The following is a 24,478-nucleotide window of genomic DNA, read 5'->3' on the forward strand; positions in this document are numbered from 1 at the left end:
GCTTCAAAAGGCACAAAAATGCGAACATATTAAAAATATTATATTTCATTATATTTATTTTAATAATGTTTAGTAGCAGCGACTGCATCCGCCCAAAGTGATGTGTGCGAGCGCTGACGTCATCGGAGCAAGAGAGTTCCATTCATATGGTTGCAGAGCAATCCCTACAATTGAATCGTTCCGCTTTGGAGGCCAAAAGTTTGCATCTTCGCCTTCCGTTTTTGCTGTTACCATGTAAAGGCGAGGCCATTCTGCAACACAATCGTTGCATCTTGGTGTCTCAACGTCGCCATGTAAACAGCCCCCAAGTTCAACTAATGGCTCTTAAAGGGCAGATGAAGTCTTCAATTCTTGAGCGTTTCACTCGGTTATATTGAATTGAATGTATCATTCGTTGTGTCAAAACTCATAAAACGAAAAAAAATTGAATTGACTGCTCAGTTTTTGAGTTACTGCCATAGCAACACCTTAGCAACGAAGGACGCGCCTCGCTGTCGGCCGCTACCTGATGACATCATTTACAGAAGACCTCGCCAGCATCCCATATGGAAGTAAAGCACTACCCTATCCTCACCATATATTGCAAAGATTTTCTGGGCTTTACTCATGAGATTCATCATGCCATCTCAATGTGTAGCGATGAATAGCTCACACGTAGGCTCGAGACTATCAGTGGCCCAAAAAAACCTTCTTCTGCAAGAATTTGGACATCTTTTGTGAGAGTCAAGCAGAAGAACTTCTCCCTGGCTTCTCAATCGCTCCTTTGTTTTCAACATTTCAGCAAAGACTGCTTTGAAAGCCTAGGAAAATAAAACCTTGTAAGTCCCTAAGTACATAAGTAGTCCCTTACTGGCCTTTCTAATTCTAAAATTTACTGCAATTCTGTTGATACAACAGGGTAAATCCTACTGCCTGTTCGTTGAAGTGCGACATGTTTTTTGTTATTTTTGTTGTTGCTGTTGTTGTTGCTGGCCTGTCATAAGTACGTAGATAGCACAGCAGACAGGTCGTCTATTCATGTAAATTTGATACATTAATTACTAAATCTATATAGCTACTTGTCTGTTTTTCCAATTACTGATAATTATATCACAGAATGATTGGGGAAAGAAATGTTCAGAGAGAAATCACGATGCTAGACATAGGCATACAATTCTTCCTTTCATGAAGTGGCGAGCTGCCAATCAGCGTCATTGCTACCGTCTGCTGTGCCGACAGAATCATCATCAGGTTCAAACATTTAAAGAATAATTGACGTCATCGCTAACGTCATGAAAACGCAATCCTGAACCGGTACTTTCTCTGGAAATATCACTATCACTGGTGCTGCCATGGATATAGTCCACCATGACTTCTGTTGCTTTCTGTAAATGACATCACACTTCCGGGTTTGGGAAGGCAGTATTGACGGGGTGCTAAAAAACTAAAAAAAAACAAAAAAAACTAAATTTCTCTTGCAGTTACGAGTTAGAAATATCATAGTCGTTCGACGAACTCGTGCAAAGTTTAAATTCATCACATTACACTGAAATCCGACAAACTCTTCATCTGCCCTTTAATTTTCCTCAGGTGTTATTCCCTATTCAGTTAAACAGTGTGTTGTGCAAACAGCATTTGAAAAATCTTTCTTACCTTCACACAGTTTTTGTCGTATGATTTGTTTGATCCTGGAAATACCTTTATAGTCCTCAACAGAGAAGACGTAGGTAGAAAATGGTTTATTTGCAATGGCCCGCAATTGTGCTTCCTCTGTCTCTGACCCTACACCAATGGCAAACAAAATGACTCCTTTCTTCCTTGCGGACTCTGCTGCCTTCAAAACCTCATCTTGAGACTTCCCATCGGTGACGACAACTGCGATTCGTGACACGCCCATCGGGCCACGCTCGGAGAGGGCAAACAGTTTGTCTGTGGCAAACTCAATAGCCGTGCCTGTCCTTGTGTTTCCTCCCATGTACTCGATGGATTCTATCGCTCTGGTGAGATCTTTAGTCGTAGAATACTTCCCCAGAGGTATTTCTAAAATAGGATCGTCAGTGTACTGGACAACCCCAATTTGGGTAAATTTGTGTCCAATGTTGAAGTTTTTCGTGATGTTCACTAGCCATCTCTTCACTATTTCAAAGTTGACATCTTCAACACTCCAAGAACCATCGACAATAAATACCAAATCACCTGGTGCAGTCCTACAACCTGAAGAAGAAGGAAGAAATCAATAACAAGGGGATTTTCATTACATTTCTTGTGGTTGAACAAAATTAAAGACTATTAACAGATGTAAAGGAATCAATTAAAAGAGTTCTTACTCCTCAGGTCTTCATCTTGTGCTGCGTTAAACCAATGAAGAAGCATGAAGCACAGGCACCTTAAGACACAAGGCATGGATCCTGCTTTGTAACTCATAATGTATGGCTCAAACTTCCTGTTGCACCTGTACAGAAATGGGAAAACATCTTAATACCACTAAGCTGCCATTTTCCTGCTTCGCTGCCCCACGGGGAGTGGTGGAATGTAACGTTACTGTACTTAAGTACATTTTTGTGTCTCTGTACTTTACTTGAGTACAAACATGAAGTGATACTTTTTACTTATACTTTACTACAGTTTACAACACGTATCTGTACTTTTTACTCCACTACTTTCCAAATTGTCGCTTACGTTACACGTCACTTTTGTTTGTTTTCTTGTTCTCGCATTGTGAATTGATAGTTTCGTTTTCATTCCTCCAGCACAATCAATAAGCCCCAGTGCGACTTGTACGAATCTGACCTTCTAGCCAGATCGCCGGAATCATGCCAGCCGAACCGCCGGACCCGCACTGGCACAGATCCAACAGTTTAGGCCGAGGGGGACCCTGACAATCTGGCCAGAAGGGCAAACTCCACGCATTCACCTTAGTCTTAACCCTTTGTACTGATTTCATTTTGAAAGGTTAAAGAAGGCTCACTAAGAACAAGTTGACAATTTATTCGGGTCGACAGAGATCAAAATGGCAAGGCGAAACAGAAACACCCAGGCTGTGAGGCAAGGTCACCCTATCATGCGTTCAATCATACAAAAGTTCTCAAGAAAAATAACAAGGATTAGTCAAACATTCATTCTTTTGAAGGCAGGCCGTGGGCAGGAAGAAGGTGTGTTTGGGATTATTGTCTATTTGTGGATTGAACAGGAGGATTTGGGAGTTACTGTTATCCGGGCAGCGAGGATTGCGGTTTTTGCCACCTCAGCGTCAAAGGATCTCTTGGAGTCTTGTCAGTCGTGTTATCAGTTGGATATCAGGTGTTCTCCTGTATTCCTTGTGTTAGGACAGACCGTCCTGCCATTTGTTGCGGACTGTCCGGGAGAACTGATTGCGAGACTTGGTGGTGCAGTCGTGGGCTTGTCAGCGTCAGTCTTGCACCGTTAATTGTATGACGCACGCACTGGGCTTCCGTTATAGGAAGGCGTTGTTTATCTTTTATGCCCTATATTCTGCTTGTTTTAGTGCTATTTATTTTATATTGAGTGTGTTAGAGTAATACAAACAGTCAAACAGTAAATACTAGAAACGATACTATTCCCTGATTTATTATATTTAGTGTGTTGGAGTAATGCAAACAGTTAGACGGTGCCCTCCTTCAAACTATACCATAATTGAGCACTAGAGGAAGCAACACGAGTACAAGCAAGATTAAGCAAGTGAACAAGATCTTGACCAATTAAAACCAACAGTGAGAGCAGCGCGCCTTCAGATAGGTGCTGCACACTCTTGTGCAGTAGGAGGGGGTATGCGCCTGATAGTTGCTTGGAATCCGCCATTAAGCTGTGTTGAAGTTTAAGATTAGTTAGATAAGTCAATTGTATTGTTTTTTTTTTTTATTCTGCACAGTTTTAAATATGTTTAAATTTAGATTACACATAAAGATATGTATATTTAAGGCGTAGTTTTGCATAGGGACGGTAGGGACATAACACTACCAACTTTTCAGGATGCTCAAATTGTCCCCACCAACCTTTAGGCCTCCTTATATGCATTATATAACGAGTTCAGTTATACAGATAATTTAGAATGTTTACCCATATGTTGCAAGGATAGAACTGACCGCATCGTTATTAGGTGAATTATTCTCATTATGTTCAAACTTGCATTTACACCCTTTTCACTCGCTGATTGCGCCGGTCCACCCCCCCTCTCAAATGCACGTTGCATTGGCTGACTTGAACCCACCCCTGACACACACACGCATGCTCACACTCACACAGCCCTGACAGAAATACATGTCGACAGCATGCCACCTACACTGCCCCCTTCAAACAGGAGAGATATTAGAAGTTTTTTTCGGCCAGCAGCAGCCACTGTAAGTAATTTAAAAACGCGCCAATGTCGTGGAGATGGGAAACACAGCACTAATTTTGCTACTGAAAGTCTGACCTGCATCAGAGTTAGCATAACCTTAAACTGTGTGAACTTGCTAACCTGCAAACCTCGAGTAAGAAGCTGCATAGAGAGAAGAGTCCCTCTGTTTGTGTTTTCTACTGTTAACGCTAAACTGTGAGAAATGTAGTGAATGCTGATGGAAACTATTGAACCAGAAAAAGAGCGATACGGGAGCTGCATAACCTTATATGTTGTTCACACAACACAACATACACAAAGCATAATATAATTAAATATGTACATACTAGTACAGTTAAAAAAAACTTTCTTTTGGATGCCGCGAGCTACCCACACTAGCGTTGCGATCGACTGGTCGATCATATGATCAACGTAATGAGCACCCCTAATTTAGCATATCAATAATTAGGTTCATATTCATGCCAAATGTAGCCCTGACCCCTGTTCACCCAATCTGTTTGGAAAGTAATTTCCAATTTTTACTTGGAAAGTAAATTTCAAAGCAAGTACTTTTGTACTTTTACCTGAGTGAATTCTTTCGTAGATACTTGTAACTTTACTTAAGTAATTGTTTTTGCCCCTAGATCTGTAAAAATTTAAAAGTGAGTACTTCATTCACCACTTCCCACCGGTAAAGTCCTGATAAAGGACGAATAAGGAAAGATTTTGTTCGAACTGTGAATTTGTCTTCTTCCAAGATACGTAGTTTGAGAACCTTTTCACACTAGTCGTCCAAAGCAAGCTTTTTCACTGACATTTTCTCACTGTGCTTATGTTTGTTTAAGGTACAAATGTGACATGAGACATTGAAGTTTACATGCAAGGTCATATCAGATAGTAGAAACCAGATTCCAGCTTTGGTATAGTTTAGCACCCTAAACTCATTGCACCAATGCCCTTTTTGGATTAGAGCAATTGTCAACAATTCTGACTTTGGATTTGGCTTTGTTGCACAAACAGTAATATTATCTGAGTGCTTAAAGCTGCAACAGTAGAGCAAAGGTTTACATAGGAAATGGTAACATCACACTTTGGTGAGTTTTGTCTCCGAGTCGGTTTAATAAATTACAGTTCTGCTTTTCTACCTCGTACTGTACAATGGTGAGAATTTTAGCACATTACGATACCAAGCCATATTTATGTATTTGTTTTGGAAGACTAACTAACAATTTAATATGGCTAATTACTTCATTTTGCTGACCGCTGGCAACTATGGAGGTGGATTCAATTCAACTCTCTTCTTTGCCAATGAGTTCAAAACCACATGAATCTTGTTTCTCAGCTTTCAACGTCTTAGCACACTAAACCATTTTCCTTTCTGCCATTATGTAGCACATCCTCACATGACAGTGTCAGCTTAACTTAAATGAATGGTCTATTGAACCTCTAAACCAAAATTACCTTTGAACTAGTGCTCACTGTTTCCTGTGGGATTACCAGTCCATCCCTCAAATTTAAGAACACACTAAATCCAAGACTTATAAATAACTTCGCCATAGGTTTGTTGCCAATACTTGTCCTTCACATGTTGACAATTTCCCCCATTTAGCATTCCAGTGTTTAAATGAAAAAACATTTTTAGTGGCATGAGGAATTGACTGTTTCCTCTGTTTGCAAGGGTTTTCTGCGGCTTTCTCCCATATTTGTAAAGCATGTATTGTATATTTATTATTTGATGGTGAAGCTATGCAGAAATGTGAGAAATTCTAAGTGGTTCAGATACTTTTTCATTCCACAGTAGATGCTACAATATAATAATAATTTGTTTTTGTTTTTTGTTTTTTTACCAAAAATAGTCACTTGCCCTCAACTTTTCTTGAATGACGTATCCATAAACCGTGTGATTTTTTTTTTTTTTTTTTTTTTTTTTAGTCAAAACAAATAGAGCAAAGATAGAAGAAATTCAAGACTCACATGCATATTGAAAAATATATCAATATATATTAGGGGTGTGATGGTACACAAGTCACGCTTCTGTACAACGGGGAAAAGGCTTTTTTCTCACAAAATTTGAAAGATAAAGTTTGTATACTATTACACTCTTATATAAATGAAATATTTAAAAAAAAAAAAAAAAAAAGGGTGACCTATTTTTGGGGGGGAATGAAAAAGGCAGTTCAATTTAATCAGTTAATATAAACATATCTGATGTGAACGACGTTATAGAATGGATCATGTAATAACGTGTAGAACATGAAAAGTAACATCAGTTACTTTGCCGAGTAACTAATTACTCTTACGTTGAGGTAACTGAATTACTAACTCAATTACTTTTTCGGAGAAGTCATTTGAAACCGTAGTTAATTACTTTTTAAAAGTAGGATTAACAACAATGGTTGCGACGTCTCAATGGTGAAACTGGTTGAGACACTCTTAGCGTCTCTGGCAAAAAAAGAAGTAAAATCTATTACTCTACGTAGAATAAAGTGGCAAAATGCAATGACTAGTGTAGCCTAAAGTAGCAGAGTAAGAGTAACGCTTCTTCTCCACAAATCTATTCAATTAAAAGTAAAACGTATGTCTTAGTAAAACTACTCTTAGAAGTACATTTTTCTCAAAGTGTTGCTCAAGTAAATGTAATGGAGTAAATTCAACATGTTACTACCCATATCTGTTAGGAAGCAACTTGTTATTGTCTTTGGAAAGATGCTACCAAAGTAAAGTCAGTATATTTACGCTCAAATTCACACCCAAGCAAAAAAGAATTTAATCTTACATTCACCCCACATGCTGCGGATGAGCCATTTTCAAATCATATACATGCCCTCGAAAGATAGTTACTTAATACAAATATTCTGCCCTCCAACCACCTTTCTTTTACTTTACGAAATAGATAGATGTACTGTATATGTACGTAAGTTAAGGTTTTAAAATGACACCTCCAAAGGCCCTTTAGTCAATGTTTACATACGCAACCATTTTCCCAAATCAATTTCTGCAGAAAGGATTTTAAAGAAGATCATGGAAGATGATGGATTTAGGATTTTAAAGCAAGCTACGCCTACCCCCTCTGCTTTAGGCTGTTAATGTGATCTGTATCTTTTTTTTTTCTCTCAAACAACAATCCAGTTGAAAAAGAATTAAGAGATATTTTTTAACAATACAGTATCAATTATGTATTTGTCAGCCTTTAACCAAGGTAAATAACAGTCATTAATGAAATGAATGCATCAAGCTAAATGCAAGTGGGAAAGTGTTTATAAGTCACTCTACAGTCTTGCGATGGTAAATTGATTTTCCTTCCATACATGCTGTGCGCTGCAAAGATGCTGGAACCTATCCCATCCAACTTTGAGAGGAAGAGTACACTCTGAATTGGTCTCCAACCAGTCACGTGGCACAAACAGACAAACAACACTCACTTTTAGACCAATGCACAATGTAGAGTCTATGAAGGTCCTGTAAGCTCTTTTTTATGTTTGAAGAGGGAAAAAAAAGAAAGTTTGAGAATAAGTATTGAAAACGTGCAAAATCAAAAACAATTATAGTATTGAATTGAGTTAAAGGAATAAACTCTGTTTCAGAAGAGCTAATTCTCGTCAGAGCCTATTGAGTGCAATTCCAACTTTCTCATTCATAAATAACTTGGCCACCAGGCCAATGTTCCCTCTAAGCTGCACGCGTGCCCAATTGCACACTGCATGCTCAGCGCACAAGAAAATCTATGCAGCGCACGAAATAAAATTCAACAGAAACGTATTGTAGCGTCACTAGGACTACTGTCGGCGCCGCAGTGGTGCGTTCTTGTCGGTGCGTTCGATACACCAGAGCCACACTCCTATTGGTGCGTTCGGTATGGCAACGCAACGCTCCCATTGGTGGTGAAAAGTGAGCTAGACTCCTGTGCTAATTTACTGAAGCAACATTCCAGTGCCAATCTGTGCAAGCGCTGTAGTATTAATTAATATCTAATTATAAAACTGATATATTCGAGTGATTTAGACCAACAAAGTTTTTTTCTGAACCATGTCACAACGTAACTCAATGTGAACCAGGTGTCTAGCCAATAGTTAAGACTAGTAAACAGATTAATGCCTCGGATTATTCCACTTACATTAAATAATATTAGTATTTGTTCCTTTTAAGCCCAAACATCTAAAAGTTGGTCATTTTTTACCTAAATCAAGAAAAAATTGCTTTCAAATAATGTTTTCAACAATATCCATTCTTGAGGTAAGAGTATTTCTGAATAATATACCAACTTCTTGCTTAAAATAAGTCTTTTAAACTTATTTTCAGCTAGCTATTTTTCTTATTTCAAGAAATTTTAGTGAGTAAAATTGTACTTGAAGCACTGTCAGGTAATTTCACTTATTTCTAGTAGATTTACACTAAAAAGAGGGGAATTTACAAGTTTTAAGTGGGTGTGTTTATGGAGTGTAGCTGCTCAGACACCGAAAATAGGAATCTTGAGTGTTCTTCTTGCCTAAACAGTTTTAATGTGGGAGTTTGATATACTCCCATAATGGTTGTTCATTATGTTTGATTTATTAACTCACCCATGTCACAACTGGACCTTACCCAGGTCAAAGCAGGACTCTACCTATGGTTAAAGCAGGACTCTCACATACTGCTCTATAAGTCACTTTAGGTAGAGGGTTCACTTATTTTTTCCCTCTTCTGTCATTGTTTGCATGCTATCCTCATCAAAATATGAAAACCTATAAATGTTTGGTTGGTTTTAGTTAAAACAGACACTGTTTTTTTCTATCTGTATGATTTTGACAAAGATCAGATCACATTTGATGGTGATTTTATGCAGAAATGTGAGAAATTCCAAAAGGTTCAGATTCTTTTCATACCCATTTAACATAATACACATCTCATGAACAGATAGATTTTTGTGTTTTTCATTTTAATTGGGCCAAATCAATGATTTTAAAAGTAAACTAATGAAAATTGATGCTATAATTTCATTCTTTTAATAAGCCATGGAACTTGCTATGATTCAAGGTTTTGAATAGACGTGATGCTGGTGTGGGGCCACAGTGTACACATCTGATGTTACTCACAGTGGTCCGCAGTGTGCTCATGGAGCTTGTGCCTCTGTTCAGACACATGAAAAATTAGAGGGAACATTGCAGCAGGCTATAAAGAACCTACACGCAATGAAAGCTTGCTCATTCACATAACTGAAAGACCTTGTGGAGCAACAAAAATGTCCTGTAAAATTTGACACATCGCAGCTAAGGGCAATTTTAACAAGCCTGCCAAAGTCTTTAATTCACCTTTTATAAAGTACATGTTTTGGGATGTTAAGGCATAGCTCACGCAAACACAGAGATAACTTAAATACCACAGGCTAAGATTTAAATCTTTTATGCTGCAAGACAGCAGTACTAACCAAATTCACCACTACCAAATATTAAATGCATACGATGTTGCCATTCAAATGACCCTTCAATGTTTTCTTAATCACTGGTTCTAACGTCAGTTATTTTACAGTATTTTAAAATGCACTTTGCATATAATGTTCAAGGACGAATGTTATAATTATATACTAATAATAATAATAATAATAATTGTATAATAATATATAATAATAATAAAATAATAGTATATAATAATAATTATATACTAGTATTTATGGCATTTAGCTACTGAGCAGAGCCTCACTGAACTGAAAGACATGACTGCAGGAGTCATTAGCTCCATGAACAGAATAGAGCACTGTTGTAGAAAAAAAAAAAAAAAAAAAAAAAAATACATAAAAGTTCATTAAAATGGACATTAATCAATATATTATTTTTTAGCATTCAACAAAACAGTAAAAATGTTGGCAATGCCCTTGAACATGAGTCAGCTCAAATCACACAATACGTAAATTTGAATCCGCTGTGCATTCTATTACCAATATTCAACTTGATGCAGTTTTATTATGACGTACATCTTAATGAAATTACAAATGTAATGTGATACACAACTTGATGAATGAGTTGCATGTGAGCCGACAGCAGACGTGGGATCAATGAAGTCCTTGCTGCGGTCGCACTATTAGATGATGGTTTGAAACACGTGGAAGACAGAAACTGCTGACATGCTTAAAGGAAGCAGTTGCAAATGAAGACCAGATATTCTGTAATGTACTGTAAAGGGGCAGTACTCTGAAAAAGATTTCATGAGCATGTACACTGTGGTGAATAAACATTTTGACTCATCATGAAGTCTTACATTTTTGGTATTGTTTCTCTACTTTAGTATTCAAGCTGGTATAACAAATGTCAATATGAGACAATGACAACACACGTAGACAAATTTTCGTCTCAGTCTTGGTCTTTTGGACGATAGTACTTATTAGTCTTAGTCATGTTTTAGTCATTTCAAAATGTGTTTGTCTTTAACAAGTTTTTGTTGACGAAAACTCAGACTAATTTCGTCTAGTTTTAGTCGATATGTATTTAATATTTTCGTCTGTAAAATTCATAAGTTTCACGACAAAAATAAATAAATAAAGTGATGTTTCCAAGTTCCAACTATTTTGAATTAACTTTGACAGATACGCACATATTGTAGCATCTACAAATCTATCACGTGATAATACACACTCAACAGAAAAACAGAACATTATTTTCAATGAATTATACCAACCAGGATGCCACAAACTGTTTGTAAAAAAAAAGTTGTCCCAGAGTATAAGAGGACGCTCGCCGTTAGCAATAGCCCAATGCTAACGTGAACATGAATGCTTTGCTAATGTTACGAGTTGCATTTAGTGTGTGATAATCACTCAGCACAGACACCACGAACTGTTTGTAAAAAAAAAAAAAAAAAAAAAAAAGTTGTCCAAGAGTTTAAGAGGACGCTCACCGTTAGCAATAGCCCAATGCTAACGTGAACATGAATGCTTTGCTAATGTTACGAGTTGCATTTAGTGTGTGATAATCACTCAGCACAGACACCACGAACTGTTTGTAAAAAAAAAAAAAAAAAAAAGTCCAAGAGTTTAAGAGGACGCTTGCCGTTAGCAATAGCCCAATGCTAACGTGAACATGAATGCTTTGCTAACGCTACAAGTTGCATTTAGTGTGTGATGATCACTCAGCACAGACCTTTAAAGGCTAAAGCAACATTTCATGTTCTCTGTTGCCAAGACAGAAGACAAATCTTGCCGTGTGTGTCTCAAAACAAGCAAACAACAAAAAAGCAACAAGGACACAATTAGGTGAGTTGGGGGTGTGTAGCACTTCACATGAGTAACACAAATAGACACCAGTACGATGCAGGCTAACTTCACATAAAAATTGTGAACACGTGACGGAAACTATGACGCATTTTCGTCATGTCAGATGAAAACGGGCAGTCGTGTCGTTATGTTTTAGTCTCCCAAGACACGTTTTTAGCTCGTTATCGTCACGTCATCGTCATGAAAAAAAATTTTTTCGACGAAATATTTTCGTTACAGTCATCGTTGAAGCAAACAGCACTGGTAACAATACTGAAACCAAGATTTTTATACCTTCTACATCCCTCTGGACCAAGGGCATAACACGACCAACTTTTTAGGATGCTCAAATTGTCCACACCAAATTTTAAGCAGCCTTTTTTGCATTATATATTACAGGTAGTCCCCGGGTTATGAGTTACGTTCATACACTGGCGATGTAACCTGAATTTCCGCATTCGTCGGAATTAACCCTTTAAGTACCCCTAGATACCCCCTCAATGTCAAAATAACTATTCAACAACATATATTATACGTCATTGTAATGTCCTTGCCAAGACGTTGTCCTAGCTAGACAGCGAGCTGAACTCCGAAATGACGATGTCAGATGTCCATGTGGTTTGCTGACTTTATTCAGCTGCTCATGACATCAGCACTTGCAGAATGAAACGAAAATAAAAATGAAATTAAGTCAGTTTCATCTTCAGTTACAGCAATAGCGTACCGCACGAATGCTATTTTTTTGACCGCAAGGCTGCGTGACGTCTCCATCGTAAACCGGAAGTGGGTCAACACAGAAGCGCGCTCGCATACAACCCGTGCAAGTACTGCTTGTTTTCTGCCGGTAATATCGGTAATATAAAAAACAACATGCCGAGTAAACACTGCTGCTATGGAACTTGTAAAAAAGACTCTAGACATTACGACCATCCACATATGAGGGATATTTTTCTTCATACGTTTCCCGAAGCAAAACTCTAAGGGGAAACAACGTGAAAAATGGATCAGCTTGTGCTGACGTCTAAAAGACCAGTTTAACGCCAGCAACGTGAAGCCATTCACCTTCATATGCAGTAAGCATTTTGTCGGGGTTGATCCATTGCCTGCCACAGCCTGCCCCGAACAGGTAAGCTATTTTGATATTTTTACTTATTTTTTAGCGTGGCGTTTTGCTGTGCTGATCTTGTCTGACAATGAATGACCTGAAAAAAATTAAAATTTTATTTATATGTCACAAGTCTGTAGGCCTATTTTTCTAAAATACAGATTTTTAAATAAATTAGCCAAGTTTGGCCTCGGTCTTTTTCTAGTAAGCCTGTTTTTGCCTACAGGAAGGTATTTATTTATTTATTTAGGTATTTAACAGCTTTACCTTTTCTGTTGTAAAGAAACAACCTTAGTAAGGGGGAAGTGTAAATAAATTATAGAATTAAGATTTGTTATTAATGAAAAAAAAGTGTTCGTTGTCTGTCACTGAGTAGCATTTGCGATCGCTATACGAAAATAGTGATGGAAATTACCTCCAAGAACGGTCAGAGACGTAAGATAGACTGGGCATAAGGTGGTAAAAGACAGAATGGAGAAACAGGAGAATTTCATTGTCAGTGGCGTAAGGCAATGCACACAAGAAAAATGTGTCAATAAAAAAGCTACCTCTGGATCTGGTTGGCTCCTTTTCCCATCTTTTCAGCACTCGACACTCAGGCCATCTCTTTTAACGAACATTTATATGTTCTCCCACGTCTGTACCAGTGAATTTTGCACCAGGGACATCATTTCCAGACAGAATAGATAGGTTTAGCTCAGTAAACATCTCGTTCGTACACTATTTACATGTATTTAGCGTGACGGACAAACGCAAGCTTGACCCGCCAAGCAACAGTTCCTAACGTCATGAATATTAATCAGCAAAAGTGACGTGTTGTGTGCGGTACGTTATTCAGTTACGTTTATAACTAGCTGCTGATACAGCAATAACAATCCACACAAACGATTAGCTTGCATCATCTTACATCCTCAAAAACAATCATATAAACCCGCCCCAAGTATTCGACCACAATTTAAAACGCATAATAAACAGTACAAAAGGTGTTATATACAGGTGTTGCCTCTACAGATGCTTCACATGCAACAAATGTGCGTGCAGGTTTACAGCTGTAATCTATTTCCTCTCTCTCTCTCTCGCTCTCTCTCTCTCTCTCTCTCTCTCGCTCTCTCGCTCTCTCTCTCTCTCTCTCTCTCTCTCTCTCTCTCTCTCTCTCACTTGACTGCGTGACTTTGTGTGCAAAAATAAGTTCTTCGTGTGTACTTGCGCTCTTACTCGCATGTAGTGTAATGTACTACCTGCTCTACGCTTCCTGCGCCAAAATAATTTTTAAAAAGTATCACAAAACGAAAAGTCAACATAATACCGTCATTTCCCGAATATAAGATGCACCCGTGTATAACGCGCACCCCAAATTTACTTGTAAAATCTAGGGAAAATTATTGTACCCGTGTATAACGCACACCTAAATTTTAGCACCAATAAATAGAAGAATACAAGAAAACAGAGCTGGTGTACAGATACAGAAATGTCATTTTACTGACTGGTGAAACACTTCACAAGCATCGCACATTGGTAGTTCAAAACATTACCGTAACCTGATAATATGTTCGGTAATAATATGATCTGACAACTTCTTCAACTTACCAGAATCCGGGAGAAAACAAAACAAATGTGACTTTTCTTTTAAAGGCAGCTGTATAACTTGCTCGTTTCATCATGATGAATAAATGTTTCTTCCATGGATTGATACGGTAAAATAAAAGTGGTGATTTAGGTCAGAAATCAGAAGACCGCATCGGTGTTGACTAGACTGTAACAATAGGAACTATTGTTATTTGGATTTGAGTTTCCCGAGGGACAGATATAGTTGACGGACACAGGAAGTCTGCGTTGTGTTACGTTTGTTACGGTCCGAGTTGCGGAGCTGCAATAAACGTTGACTCAAATGAGTTCAAGAAACTAAATTCTGTGCTGTACGAAGAGTGAAAAAAGCAGAATTTAACACAGACGAAATCATTCGGCCGATCAGAGGGAAGTATTACCGAAACAAAATGGTGACGTCACGTACCATAATGATCGGCAACGAATTGCCGCATACGTTTCTTCAACACAACATGGCCGTGTCAATAAAAAAAAAAATCGGTCTTTATATATATATATTTTACATTTTTGTCTCCATCCCTGTAGCCGTCTATAATGCGCACCATGATTTTACAAGTTGGTTTTGGGGAAAAAAAGTGCGCGTTATATTCAGGAATTTATGGTAATAATAATAATTAAAAAGAAGAAACTCTGACGTCACAACGTCGAAATCACATAAATCGAGTACGTCGTAACCTGGGGATTACCTGTATATATATTTGCATTATATAATGAGTTCAGTTATATTCATAATTGAGATTGTCTTTTCATTATTAAGTGTATTATTTTTATTATGATCAGCCTTACATTGATCCCTTTTCACTTGCCGGTCCATTTTTTTTTTCCCCTGTCAAATGGATGTTTGATTGGCTGATGACTTGACCGCCAAACAGACACACACGTCTTCCACCTCCTTCAAAAAGGAGGGCTATTGGAATTTTTTTTGCGGCCAGCAGCAGCAGCCACTGTAAGTAATGTAAAAAGTCGTTAATGTAATGGAGTTGGGGGAAACACTATTAAATTTGCTACTGAAAGTTAGAGTTAGCATTACATTAAACTGTGTGAACTTGCTAACCTGCAAAACTACCGCAGTCAGGTCAACCTCCATAAGGAACATCAAAGTCAAGCTAGCCGTCCCTCATTTGGACCATTTTTTGCATTATGTGCATTACGGTAATGCAACGCAGTGGCTTCAGAGTGCAAGTCCCTTTATTAAAAAACAGAGCTATCCAAGAATGAGTGCACTTCAAGGGGACACTGACATGAACATGAACTGACTTGAAAAAAACATCAGTGAAATGAAATCACACGTCAGAATTTCATGAGAGTACTTTGTTTTGAGTCTTGGGGTAGTCTAGTACGTCTCTGATTTAGATTGGTCCTTAGAGATCTCAGATTTTTTTTCATTAATTTTCTATTACAATACTTATGTTTGAGTCTAGGAGTGCTCCAGTGTCCCACAGAAGTGGACCCATTCTTGGATAGCACCTCGTTTCTTCAATAAAGGGAAGTGCACTTCAAAATGTTTCTTTAGTAGTTAAAAAAAAAAAAAAAAAAAAAAGGTTCGAATGGAATATTTTAGCACCTTAACCGGTACAGATGAAAGTTAATATAAACTAGTACAGATTTAGTTTGTATTGATCATTTAGCCGATCAATTAATTATAATCATATTCGTGAAAAATGTAGCCCTGACCCCCGTTCAATAATCTGTTTTGTGTCATTAATGTCCCATCCCCAGCAAAAAGTGTACATGGAGGTTATGCTGTCATATTTACCCTACCAATGTTGTGACCAAACCTGCGCCCTTGCTGTGGAGAATTTCTTTTGTGTAATTAAAAAAAAAAAAATAAATGTTTACATATGTAAAATCCAGTCAAATACAAACTTTGTTTGAAGTTCGTAAATAGGCACAATTTCGCATTTTAAATGGCAATAGGATCAACTTTATTTCAGATCATGACGCATCAAGGACAACCAAACAGTAGCTGAGATTTCACTCTTGCCTTTAGAGTTCATCCATTTCTGTTCAACCATAGGAGGGGCTCCAGCATGACCATGATTCAAATTTTCCACAATGTTAACCCAGTACTGAAGCGACAGTTGAAAAATGCTTCAACTGGTTGTGAAAGCCATTTTATTCCGAATTTTCCCCACTAGAGATTTGGGGCGACTGCTGGAAAACCCCCTCATTGGCAAGGTGTAGCGCTGGATGAATTTCCCCTCCAATGACTTTCCCCAAGCACAGTGTTTCTACACCTCTGTTCAAAGCACATGGAATTCATTTACACTGTCGGACAGTCAGATTCCCGACTGTCCACTGGTTCCAAACACATGCACTTCATGATGAACGAGTGCAGCTTACAGCAAGGAATAAAATGCAAGTAAATTCATGTTGCAGTACATTGCATTAAAATGCATGTACAACCAGAGATGGGTAGAGTAGCCAAAACTTTTACTCAAGTATTAGTAGTGTTACTTCAAAATAATATTACTCAAATAAAAGTAATGTACAAGTAAAAAAGTATTCAGTTAAAAGAAGTAATGTAGTAACTGCTTACAGTGTGATATTTTTTAAACAACAGTATAATTTATTTTTTTTCTCAGCACAGCGTCATCTATATGAACTCTTATTATTACACTGTACTATAACCTATTACATGACTACATTAGGCCCAAAAAAATGACAAAATCATCGGTTTGACACTACAAAACTACTGTTTTTTTGTTTTTGTTTTTTAAACAAACTTTATTTACAACAAATACACATATACAAACATAGGGCGAGAGAGACAATTCACATATAAACAACCGGCTCTAAAGTACGTGAGCTATTAGGCTCGAGCGTTTACGTCACAGAATGGGGGATCACATGAGATTTGACAACAACGCAACCATATTGGAAGCAGGTCTGGCTCGCGGGACATTAAACTTTAACTTGCCAGTTCGATAAAGAGACAAACTCGTTACTAAGGCGATATGTGATCAAACTTAAGGATGTGAACAGTGTTGACCCTTACGAGCAAGCCGAAGACAAATGGAGTAAAGATGTCGACGGGCTTCCACAATTACGCGAAACGGACATTCTGCTGTATTTATTGTTATCTTACTAAACTCATCAGCGATTCCGAAATTACAAATCGCTACAAAGCTACGAACAGTTTTGCTGCAGATGGGTGCAGGACCTGCACATTATGACCGTATCAAACGGCAACTCCATCGTTCTTGCAAAGGTAGGCTATGTGTGTTTACTATTTTCATTGCCATGAACCTGAATGCAGCCCAAGTCTTGGATGACAAATAAACAGAGCAGAATACACTTGCTACGGCTGGTAGTTTCTTCAATTTATTCAAAGTAAGTAACGCATCGCTTTTGACCGTCAGTAACGATAACGGCGTTGTAACGGCGGAAAAAATGATTAGTTAGATTATCGCGCTACTGAAAAAATAACGCCGTTATGTAACAACGGCGTTATTTATAATGGCATTATTCCCAACACTGGTTTTGTCCTTGTGATTTCTCATTGATTTCACCTGTTGCGCATGCTCCTTGGGTGTTGACCAATCCTTTGCGTCTTGTGTCACCCACCTGTGCCTCATTGTCTCATTATCCCATGTCTGTATTTAAGATCCCCATGTGCTATCTACGGTGGCCGAGAGGTGTCAGGCGAAATGCAAAGTCCAAACACTTTGCAAATAGAAAAAAGCACAAACCCCAATTGCAAATGCTTTGCAAAAGAAAAAGCACGAATGCAAACTGCCACAAGCCCCAATTCCTAGGACGATTGCAAATTGGCAAAAGCACGAGCACCAACTGCCACAGCACGACAGCAATTGGCTCGCAACACAAATGCAAAAGGCTAAAGCAAAAACCCGCAGCACAACCGCAAAATCCCACAGCACAACGGCAAGAGATGACCCAGAAGTAAAAAAAATAAATTAATAAATTTTAAAAAATTTTTAAAGGACAACACTTTGTATATTGCTATATGTGCCTTGTAACCATCTCTAAGGACCTCCCTGAAGTTGCCCCCACCCCCCCTCCATCAGATGCAAATTTATATAAAAATGATGTCAATCGTTTGTGCTGTAAAGGTTTTGTTTGTGCTGCTTTCGTTTTAGAGGTATTCAAAATTCTTTTATAGGTAAATCTGAGGTCAGCGCTGTCTGGAAATTTTATCCGCTGAATGGTGGCCGGACTCAATAGCTGAAACAGTCTTGTGTATCAGGCTAATTCGTTTGTGCGACGTTTGCGCTAGTTGTTAGGACACCCCTCTGTTATTGAGAGAGTTGTTACGCTCCATCAACCGCGTGAGCTTGACTAAGGAAAAGCTACGAATGATGTCACCACTCGAAATTAATATCTCAATAAAAGCATCATACTGTATCTACAAAACCTGGTTGACTTCAGATTTACCTATAAAAGAATTGTATCCTCTTGCCATTTTGCTGTTTTTCGGTGGGTTTTTGCTGTTGTTTTGCAGGTTTTTGCATTCGTCTTGCGAGCCTTTTGCATTTGTGCTGCGAGCTTTTTGCTGTCATACCTAGACTTCCCGTTACCTTTACTCTGGCAACACTTCCTGTTTTGACTTGTGGCCTTAGTTCAACCGTGGTACGTTAGGTGTGGTATACCTGGGAGTGCACCTGCAGCTCGTCAGTAATCACCACTGTTTGTAAGGAGTGGCCTGGGCAGATTGTTTTGCCAGTCACCATTGGTGCATTGGCCAACAAAGCCTGTCGGTTTTGACTGTCTTGTTTTTGAACCATTGACTAATTCTGATTTTGCCTTCAGGACACCCACCCAGCTAAGCCACCTGTTTTGAAGAAGCCACCTGCCACAGCCATCTACCGACACATCAGCACCGCCAGCCACAAAAACCTGTCTTTGTATAAAAAAAATACTTCACTTTCCATCTGCTTCCTGGTCACATTTTGGTCCGTATTGGCTTCGCTTGCCCTAACAGCACGACACCTGTCTTCCTCACCTCAGTTTCCCTGCGTTTGGGTCCACCTCACCTCCGAACCCTAGACAGTTGAAACCCACGCTTTTGAGTAATCTTGATTATGTCAAATACAGTGGTACCCCGACATACGACCACTTCGACCCACGATCCTTTAGAGATTCGACGTAAAATTTGACATGCAACTTGTTTCTACATACGACAACATGCTCGAAATACGATGACATGACAGTCCCGCAGGCGGACGCACGGCAAATTCTCTTGTGAGAGAAATCAACACAGGTTTAAAAAATGTTGGTACAGGTGGTAAAAAAAAAAAAAAGGTGATGCTTAACATTGAAATGAAGATGCAAATGATAGAAAAATATGAGCGATGGGTGGGTGCGCATCTGTGAACTGGCTCAGCAATACAGCTGTAGAATGTCTACAATCTCCACGGTCCTCCTCCGACCTCCGTTCGCCAGTCTTTATAAGTTAAGGTGACAATTATTATTGTGGTAACATCGCCAAGGAAATGGCCAGCTTCGTCGGGTTTTTATTATTAATTTCAGAATTTGTCCAACACAACACGCCTTCTGTCCGCCGTGGTTGACGGTGTTCTGAACAAAACACTAAAAATAAAAGTAGACTCTCAACCGCACCACTCTTTCTCTCGTCACGTCAGCGACGCGGTGCATTCAGGTACCTCATGCAAAACACATCCACCACATTAGAACCCGATTCGTTACATTATTACAGGAATTATTACTATTATTATTATTTTATTATTCTGTTTTTTATTGATAATTTATTTGTTTTGCTATGTGTAATTGCCATTTGTAATAGTACGAGCAGTATTTATTAAGGATATAGTGTAGATTTTTGGGCTGTGGAACGAATTAATGGAATTATAATGTATTCTTATGGGAAAATCCTGCTCGTCATACGACCATTTTGAGTTACAAACAAGGTCCTGGAATGAATTAACTTTGCATGTAGAGGTACCACTGTAGTTTTTTTTTTTTTTTTTTTTTTTTTTTTGGCGCTTTATAGACGTCACGAGCAGAGCATGAACAGTCGGCGTAATTACAGGACTTCCGACTGCAAGTTTGTGTCTGACTGTATTGTCCCGTCTGATTGGTATTACTAATGGTGTTGTATCAGTCGTGAACGATTCGTTCTTTTTGAACGAATTGTTTGGGTGAACGAGACAGAACTAATCACCTTCTGCACTGATTAGTTCTAGGAAGCTGTGGCTCGTTTGCTGCGGTGGAGGGCGTTGAGCAAGCGGCAGAGTCTTGACATCGCGCACGACCAATGAGACGCCAGCCTCATCGCGGGCAGGGGAGAGAGCGGAAACAGAATCAGAGCGTCTGTCACTCACTTCCACGTGTGGCCAATAAGCAGCCAGCGTGCAGGCAGGGGGCAAGACTGAGTTATGTCACTTCCCGTTCACTTACTCGGTCCTCCGGCTACTGACCGAGCTTGTTGCTAACTTGACTTTCCAGTCACGCGGTGAACGAGTCAAAAAATGAAAGGAAATGACTTGAAATGTCACATATTTGTTAATGTGGAGCCTATCATATGCTGCTCAAACAGAAAAACACCACACAAACCTAACGAGCATGGTTTAGTGTACTACTTTTCTCAACAGACTCGGGACTACATATGACAACATACTATCAAATTAACAGTAGTTTAAAAAACTTTTGCGGGTAGCTACGAGGCGAGCAAAAGCTGAGCTGCGGTCGCGTGACGGCACTGTCACCGTATGGAGGCTTCATTGCAGCGATATTTACCTCATATGTGCACAGGAAAATATTTAGTATGATGACCATAATACTGATCTGCAATGAACCGGTATATACATGCCAGTTTTTTCCGAGTGTTTTATTTATTTATTTTTTCGTGTCAGAGCGTGTCGGGTGTTTGTTGGTTTGACAAATTAATGTCCATCATATGCTACTCAAGCGCCCAAAAACAACACACGCGGGCACGGAAGATGTAGCAATATGTCTCCATTTTTCATAACAGACTAATGAAAGTGAAAAGGCGACATTGTAAAGAGCAAATTGTAGCTGATGATGTTGTTGAGTCTCGTAGCTCGCTGAGTAGACGTGCTGCAATTATTAAACAATTATTTCTCATCAGCATTTGACGATCTGAGATGAGGGAACGACAGGGGAGCTGACTGGATTATTTATTTATTAATACCAGTGCAAAAATGATATTTTAATACAATCATCTTAACAATGATTTGCAATGAAACTTTTGTATCAAAGTGTAGTATTGTTTTCATTTCAGATCAATACATTTGACGAGCTATTTACGCTTTAGCTTTAATGATAGTTACCAAAAATAACAGTGAGGAGCATAAAAACAAAAACACAATAGAGCTTGAGGTAAATATAATGTGTTGGTCGTTCCATATTTAGAAATCAAACTTTCGATTTCTCTTTTTATTTGCGTGACAGCAAGCGTGTCACGTAGGCTGGTAGCGGCAATATTGTATATGTGATCAAGATCATGCTAGAGAAAGTCCGTGCGCCCCCGAGCCCAAATCTACAAAAGGAAAATGTTTAAAAGTGTCCTAGATCAAAATGCAAGCACGAGCCATGACTTTGATCCCATAGAAATACGACAGATGACACGGACGTTCTCCCTCGCTATTGCAACGGCTGGGTAGAGACCAGGCGGCGAAAACAGAATGTTATAGTCTGTCACTCACTTCTGAATCAATGACGAGCAGCTAATGAGGAGCCTGTGTGCAAGAGGAGGAGGGACTAAGCAACGTCACTTCCCGTTCAGTTATATTGCTAAGTGGTCTTTGAAGAGTCGTTCGGCAACGTCACTTCCCGTTCACTAACCGAACGATTCATTTGGGTGGGTGGGAGGATGAGGTGGGCGAACGATTCGGTGAACGATTTGTTTGAACGAGTCTTTTTACTGAACGAACTGGAATGGATTCGTTTCCTCAAGTGAACGACATATCCTGTCACTAATTACTAAGTCATTTGATGATTGCAAAGTCTCATTGGTGAAACTGGCAGAGCCACTGTCGGCATCTGGCAAAAATAAAGTAAGATCTAAAATGTGGCATAAAGAGGAAAAATGTGTTGACTGTAGTGCAGCGTGGTGTTTCTTCTTCAGAAATCTCAAGTAAAAAGTGTGGCGTGGAAAAACTACTCATGGAAGTATTTTTCTCAAACGTTACTCAAGTAAATGGAACATTACTATCCACCTCTGTATATAACACGGTATAACCAATTCATCTCCGTATTTGAATATGTGAGGGCAACACTATGCTAACTCAGGGTTTGGTTTGAAAATGATCTAACTAAAAACAACTTGGGTTCAACTCACAATTCAACCAGTTGGTTCCAAAACCTTCGGTAGCAATAGCAGTTTGACGCATTTCAATACAGTAGAGTGAATCCTCTTAAATGGAATAATCAGTGAAGCTGGTTGATTAAACAAGTTGTTCTAGAAAAAAAAAAGTATGAATTAGTCCGGGGTCAAGCTGTCCTCACCATTTACAAATTGCAAAAAACTAACATTTTTAACTGACAACCCTTTCATGCACAAATTATGAGCATCGAAATCAGGATACTTTTCGCTTATGTTTTAAACTCTGTCGGCATGGCCAGAAATAAACACCTAGCAGTCCACCATAATGACCGCTGCCCGGGAAAGAGTTAAAAAATAAGTCAGCCACCATTAATTTAAATTAAATTTATAAAAAAATAGAAAATCATGCCCTGTGGTTTGAATGGTGACCTGTCCAGGGTGTCTCAACTATAGCCCAAAATCAGATGGAAAAGGTTTCATTGTACCAAAGACCTGAATGAAGACAATCACTATGAAAAAAGTATGATTGCATGATTAATTGTGGGGCTTTAGGATATTGTTGGGTATTCATTCATTCATTTTCTACCACTTAATGTTGAAATTTATAAGTGTATATGCTGACTGAGGTTAAATTTGTTATCTCTGATAACCAAAATGACTGTTTATACCTCATGAGTAACTCTACTGGAGAGTGAGTCATGTACAGTATTTGCTATATTGAACTATTGGTCCAGAAGACTTGTATTCAATTAGTATTTTCTTTTTAAATTGAATGCCTCCTGGATTCCTCTCCACTTGTCCGGTTGAGATTACACAGCTCTTATCAGATGTAAATTGGGCAAAAACAGAGCTGTTCGATTCCAAAATCAACAACTTCTGTTGCTGAACCACAGGCAAACTCACATAGATTTACTGCTGCCAGACTCTTCAGGCAACAAAGGAAAGCCAAGTCATGTTAATTCTCCTTCAAAATCAACTCAACATCCAAAAGTCTTGTAAACTTTAGCTCAGAGGGGTCCTAATGGTTTCCGAAAAGCACATCCAATTTTTTTTTTTATTTACTGCTTCAAGTTCTATAGATTATTGCTCTTCATATGCTATGCATTATTTAGTCACTATTGGGGGAAATATATATATTTGCTGGCTGGCTGGCTGGCTGGCACTTGCAGAAATTGCCGAATAAAGAATCGATTTATGAGGCCTGAGATAGCCAGAAAAGTAGCACAAACTCATCTCCTGATGAATTCAATATGTTACCCTTGCAACACACTGAATCAAAGCTGACATTGTGTTGACCTTTTACAGTGCTAACACAATACATTCCAAAATTCCTCCAAAGTTACATCTAAACAACTTGCACTGACACATTTGACACACACACACACATCACCATGCAATTAAAACCCCTCAAACACAGGTGTAATTGCATCTCAAATCTTTGCAAGATATTACCTGTAAGCGTTCCAAGACCAGGTTGTAATTCCTGTTAACCCTCTTCATTCAAAGGGATCAGTGATCATTACTGTTCCCTGGTCAGGATTGACAGAAAGTGAATAAAGAAATGCACGTTTTGTCATGTGAATGAAAGAAGGCCCTCCCTCATTCTCCTCAGCTTCTGTCCTTCTTCCTCCTCCACACTCCCCTCACTCCACACTCGTACTAGCATACCGCCAGCGTCAATTACCATGGGTGGAAAGAGAAGCCGATAAGAGAGCATGAAATTGTACAACAGAGAGCCCATTTCTGATGGTCCAGAAGGAAAATAATAGTAATGAGAGCAATCTCCTTCCAAGTGTAGTGGGTTAGGAATAGCGGATTGCTGAGGGCATAATCAGAGAACATAGAGATTTCCAGAAGCAAGACAAGCACTGGATCAACACGCAGTCTTTGATTTCCATAATTGAGAACATCTGCTTTGACATGTTTTAAAATATTATTCATTTATCCACACTAAGGCTGCAACAA

The 24,478-nt window shown here is 38.8% G+C and overlaps 1 protein-coding gene across 1 annotated transcript in view; it reads right to left on the reverse strand.

Moving 5' to 3' along the window:
- The window catches only part of col21a1 (collagen, type XXI, alpha 1), a 74,380-nt gene extending 50,343 nt beyond the window's left edge, over positions 1-24,037 (reverse strand). The window contains exons 1-3 of the mRNA XM_057848648.1: positions 23,966-24,037; positions 2,307-2,431; positions 1,633-2,193 (exon numbers count right to left, since the gene is read on the reverse strand). Coding sequence (XP_057704631.1) covers positions 1,633-2,193; positions 2,307-2,403 — 658 coding nt within the window. The 5' untranslated portion in view covers positions 2,404-2,431; positions 23,966-24,037. The remainder of the gene's footprint in view (positions 1-1,632; positions 2,194-2,306; positions 2,432-23,965) is intronic.
- Between the last annotated feature and the right edge of the window lie 441 nt (positions 24,038-24,478).

Source organism: Corythoichthys intestinalis, chromosome 10 (genome assembly GCF_030265065.1).
Source record: "Corythoichthys intestinalis isolate RoL2023-P3 chromosome 10, ASM3026506v1, whole genome shotgun sequence".
Lineage (NCBI taxonomy): Eukaryota > Metazoa > Chordata > Actinopteri > Syngnathiformes > Syngnathidae > Corythoichthys > Corythoichthys intestinalis.